The following is a 5,808-nucleotide window of genomic DNA, read 5'->3' on the forward strand; positions in this document are numbered from 1 at the left end:
TTGAACTACTCAGTGGTGTTTATTCAGCATACATTATAGAAAGTGGACAAGAGGGGTTCAACACCAAAGTATGCCAAGGATACAAACAGTAGGCCAAACAAACTGTTAATCTTGCATATTTTAACCCATTTACCTCCAGTATATTGCAAAGAATTATTACCGTATATATCCAACTCAAGCTAATGAAGTATCCAAATACTCACAAAGAAAAAGCACAGGCACAATCTCCCACACAGTTGGATATTCTGCAATATGCAGGAAATTGAATATTCAGGGCCTGCTTTAGTGACAGACAAAACATTTTTAAAGATAAATAACAACTGCCATAAAAATGCTGCCACTGCATTAAACAATAAAAAGTTAACCATGAGACAGACTTCCAACATTAACAAGTCAATGGTATATTCATCACAAGATACATAGAAAGAAATGTAGCTATATAAAAACTCACTCTGATAGCAAGTGAAAATTAAAACCAAAGAAGCAAATTGCATATCGCTATTGCGAAAAAGTTTCCTACAGCTAACCCCGGGACGATGACAAGTTTTTGGAGGGTTACAAGAAAGTGGTTATGCATGGGGTTGCAGTGCAGCCTCCAGCAAATACAGTTAGCTTTTCCTAGGCCATTATGAGAAAGTTCAGGGTTTGAAAGTCCAGCCTAGAAAGAGATTACTGTAGAAGATAGAGATGCAAGTGGAGGCAGCAGCTGGGATTACTTTTTCTTGGCCCCAGGTGGCTGCAGGGCCTGGCCCTTATCTTTCCCACGGAGACGCAGCCCTGCAGCATACGATGACAATCAGGTCAAACTTAACTAAATACTCTCCACTGCATGGGCTATTACAGTTTAAAGCTAAATTGTAAGCCTTGGTGGATTCTGGCATCAAGCACACCAAAGGTGACCAACTGCAGCAACATGAAACTTTAGTATATTGTACTCATAACTAAAATACATTATTACTGGCCAAGTATGGTTAAAAATAAAGGAAAAGATAGGTCAGTTTCAGTTTTAATATATACTACATGACAGCTTTAAATAACGTACAAAAATATCTTAACATTTCTTGAAACACTGTTTTAGTTACTAGCTACTTAATTACAACTGCACTACCAGGAGCCAAAGAATGCACTTACCTATAGCTCGTTCTATTTTTCCGAGGACATTCTGATTTGGCACTGCCTTACCCTGCTCATACTCCTGAATCACTTGTGGCTTCTCACTGATGCGCTGACGGTGAGAAAAAAAATTACATGAATAAAGTCTGGGGACTGAGGGGTCAGAGTGATCACATAATGAACTTTCTTGTGGAAGTACTTTGCAGGGATGGTGGTAGCAGACTCCAATTATCATTGCACAATAGTAAGGTTGTCACTTAGACTGGGGAAATTTTAACCAGCAGCCCAGTAGTCCATAAGCCACCATCAAACTATTCAATGGTGCTTATTATAAATGAAATCAATCATCATCATCATCATCATCATCTGGACCTCCTTTCCCGCCCAAGGGCAGGGTGAGGAGTAGCAATGTCCAGACAGCACAACCTTGCCCAATCCAAATAGGCCACACTTCCATTCGCTCATCATTCAAGCCCCCGGAATCCTGGCTCCACCTAATATGCCCAAAACATTCACCAGATTCTGCAGCTTCACACTGCGTATCCGATTGGGTCAATCTTGACGCTGCCATGCTCACTTTAAAACAAAGCAGGGAAGGCATGACATATTCCAATGACAATTCTGGTCTTCAATGAATTCTTCTAGTAAAAAAAAAAAAAAAAAAAAAAAAAAAAAAATCCATACCAGTATACAGTATGTTGCTAGCATTCTGTTTTGGAGGGTGTGATATAATGGCATTTTCTAGTGGTACTACCTAATCTAATCTCCATACAGCAATAACAAATCTCTCCAAAAGATCAGTAAAATTATCTGGTGGCAGCCAGTCAAAATAACAGTGCAATATTTAAAAAAGTTATTCACAAAACTAGAACTACTTTCATAACAGAGTGGGTGATATGGGATTTACCATACAATTTACCACAATACTTGTAGAGTACTAGTTTCATAGTGAAAAGTGGAGGCTGGGTGACTCACAGTGGCCAGATCCTTCTGTGTCCACCCCTTGGCCTGGCGTCCTTGCTGGATGAGGCGGCCTACATCCTGGGACACCTTCTCATGCTTCAGCTCCTCAGTCTCACGGTCCAGCTTGGCAGTGTTAAGAGAAGTACTGTGCTGCTTGTTTCCACCAGCTCCATCTGAAGAATACCATATACCCGTATTGGTTATTACTTATGCTGCTGGGATCATCCTTCTTCAGGCTGCAAGCACAGTGCACACCTGTGCTTTTAAATTTTCATCATCACAGACTGCCAAAATAGAAACTGCTTCAGGCTTCATTATTTTTATATGCTTCTGATAATAAAGCCACTCTTTTTCCGTGTAACTCTCAAGCACCATTTCACTCCCTCTGAAAAATCATGGCAGTTGTTAAATTTAATAATTTTTCTGGATACCCAACAAGAAGCTCTGGTATCCGAGGGCAAAATTTCCTGCCAAATTATTCCCACAAATATATCATCTCTTCTATAGAGTTCAAACCAATAATGATTAACTTCCCACTAAAAAATGGGGTGGGTATGGTTTGAAGTTGTTTCTCTTAGAAAGCTGTGATGTAATGAAGAAATGATATAAGTAATTAGCTATGCCTTAAAAGTAACATTTTAACTTCAAAGCTAATAAGATCATGAAACTGGCACAACAATACACAGTACCAAAGCAATCAACAATACAATAATGTCTCACTACATCAGACAGGACCACATTTTTACAACAGAAACTCTAAACATAAAAGGATTTGTGCTATACAGGTTAAAGTTTCACTGCATACAAGAGGAAAGGAATGTATTATATTAAATGCAAGTTTCTGTTTAAAAAAACTAAGGGATATCTCTGCTAACATCTAATGTTCGTAAGAATTAGTACTGTACACGGTCACACCTCTTCATACGTACATTTGGAGCTGGTTTCAATTTGCAAACCACTTCTTCTAGCCTGGTTCACAGCCTGCAATAATAATTTTAAGCAATTATAAACATACACCGATACACAAAACGAAGGACACAAATTGTCCAATTACTATGAAATGTACAGCACTCAAACTACAAGTACTGTACTGGTAAATTCCCACAACACTGAATTTTTGCCTTTCGTATCATTTACAAAGCCTCCAACGTGCTTGCATGCATTGACCTTGGTCACTTAATGGTGGTTTTCCACATTGCTCAATTTCTGGAAGCCCTGCTATTCGGTTCCTTATCTGAGATGACTCTCTACTGTATGACCTCATCTCGTCATTGTTGGTGTGCCTCTCGCAATCTTACCCCCCAACATCCCTCCCTCCCTTTTTTTTTAACTGGACACCACGGAGGTCTAGCGTAACTGATGTTTCATGAATGTCCCAGATACATGAGAACCAAATTAATGCAGGTCAAAAACTGCAGGCAAAAGGGAAGAGCCACAAAACTAATGACTGTACACTAAAGACTCATCACCCCTGTATCCTACACACATTATAATGCTGGCCACTTTAAATGAACCTAAAATTATCTTTTCTCCATCTTCATTTCATTCATTCATTGCCAGACGCCATGTATCCCAAACGGGGTGGCCAAGGGCTTAGAGTTAATTGTTTTACAGGGAGGGGCACTAATCCTCCACCAACCCCACTTGACACGTAGGGATGCCAACAGCATCTGGTGTTCCCAGGCGGTCACCCATCCAAGTACTAACCAGACCCAACGTTGCTTAACTTCGCTGATCGGACGGGAAGCGGTGTACTCAACGTGGTATGCCGTTTTCTCCATCTTAAACTGTGAAATGTATGAGTCTGACACTAGAATATCAAGCTATTAATAAAGATGTGCTCTGAAATGGATATAAAGCTACACTTATGTCTCATTCTGCCAGAGCTATAAGAAACAAGCTGCAAAACAAAGAAGTCAAGGTAAATATAACAAACTACTAGGTCAATTCTGATATTGCACTACTTACTAAGAATATTACTTTTTCTTCTGCCTATGGAATTTTTCATAATGGTATCTTTTGGGAGAGTTCATTGCTAAAACTTTTTCCATGATTCTAATTTTAGCAATACTGGGTATACAATCTTCGGTTGCTTTCTATTCTTTCTACAACTCTTTACATTTCCCCTTTTTTGTAAATTATGATTTTAGAATTATGTAACTTCTTAATGAGCTATTTTGTTGTTTTTTCACAATTATAGAGACAAGTTTTCACCACACACCAAGAGAAAAAATATTAATCATAATATTCAGCCAATATGACTTACAAGCAAAATATTCAGACAATGAAACTGTTTTCTGAGTGGACTGAGGATCAAATTCGTTTCAGAAGTGAAAGAGTACCATAAATCCTTTCACAGAGATGGAACCCTTGAGTACAGTACCACCAAATGATTTTGTTCTGCTAGGGTGGTCACTCATTCTCAAACTTTGTTGGATCAATCTCTTACAATGACATGTGTCAAACAGTTTCACTGGCAACCACCTACCATAATACTGAATCAACAGCAATTGGACTTGTACTCATTTTTACTAAATACAATCAATATTCCCAGGCCCATTACAAATTGCATAATGTTACTACCGTAGAGGCTTTACAACACAGGCTGTGACGGGTTCCAATCAGCGTATCTGACCTCAGCATTTATGGACACAATTTGCTTTCACACAGGAAATACGTGTACGCCCCAAGATATGACTTGGACCCAATGAGAAATCACTTCCTGGTTTAATAACCCTTGAAATAGAAAGGCATGAGAGCAGCCCAACCACACCTCGATTGACAATGAATCTTTAAAAATTCGTGTTTCTCCATTAACTAACCTGCTCACTCTTCAGCTGTGATGACTTTTGTGGTTTCTTGCGTAAGTATGTAACCGTGTCCCAGTCGCTGTCGTTCATAGTGAAGGAAATTTGAGAATCTTCTGGAGTAATACGTTAACAACAACCTCGTACCAATGGTTCCCTCTCCGACCAGGGACAGTTTGCTTCTGCTCAAGTCTTCTTTTGTTCTAGTCTTATCTTGGGTGAATCAAGCCAGTATATCCAGTGGGATTTTCCACTATGGTGCAACACTGATGCAATTTTAGGTTTATTATGATGACTGATTAGCTAAGGTGATCAATATCTGAGACTGTACAACATACCCCCAGGCCCAGGCCCCATCAAGAGATGTCGCCATTACAGGTAAACGCAAATTTCTTACTTTCTGCCGATTTTTCTCCCTATCTTCTTTGATAATCATGTTTAAATATACGTCCATGACACCCTGAAAGAAAAGATATATATGGGCAGCTCCGCTAAAGAGCATATTATCTAAAATTAAAATTAAACGTTTTCTATGAAGATGTTTAACAGAAAATTGTCAAATTTCTGGGATAACTACAGTTATGTTAGTTGATTAATCGTTGAGTTCAGATATGAACAAATATGTTGTGAGTCGCTTCTCTCTGCGAGCCACAGTGGGTGAAGTGGCAACAACAAGCAAGGGAAAAAATCTAGGAGAGGACAAGGGGAAGGTTGGGGTGGGGGTAGAGAAAGGGGGTCTGGTAGAGCCTTATCACAGCTGGACTAAAAATCAAGGTGTGGAGAGTGTATTAGGGCTTGGGTATGTGATTTACCAATCGGGGCTTTAATATATAGTGACAGATTAGACTTAACCCCTTGAATCACATGGCGTATAGTACTTATTGTATTGTTGTTACCTCAAGACGAAAGTATCCCAGAGTTAAGT

General features: G+C 39.3%; 1 protein-coding gene and 1 non-coding gene across 2 annotated transcripts; both read right to left on the minus strand.

The window, feature by feature from the left end:
- Window positions 1-5,040, minus strand: mbf1 (multiprotein bridging factor 1). The gene is made up of 5 exons (XM_080271227.1): window positions 4,899-5,040; window positions 3,006-3,057; window positions 2,089-2,249; window positions 1,132-1,225; window positions 1-777 (listed from the first exon to the last, which is right to left on the minus strand). Exons 1-5 carry the CDS (start codon window positions 4,974-4,976, stop codon window positions 713-715), a joined length of 450 nt encoding a protein of 149 aa, XP_080127353.1. The 5' UTR covers window positions 4,977-5,040; the 3' UTR covers window positions 1-712.
- LOC145398564 (5S ribosomal RNA) lies at window positions 3,735-3,852 on the minus strand. The gene has a single exon (XR_013897152.1). It is a non-coding gene; the product is annotated as a 5S ribosomal RNA (ribosomal RNA).
- Window positions 5,041-5,808: the final 768 nt, after the last annotated feature.

Source organism: Coenobita brevimanus, chromosome 45 (genome assembly GCF_032717465.1).
Source record: "Coenobita brevimanus isolate Jiangsu-jjx chromosome 45, ASM3271746v2, whole genome shotgun sequence".
Taxonomy (NCBI): Eukaryota; Metazoa; Arthropoda; class Malacostraca; order Decapoda; family Coenobitidae; genus Coenobita; species Coenobita brevimanus.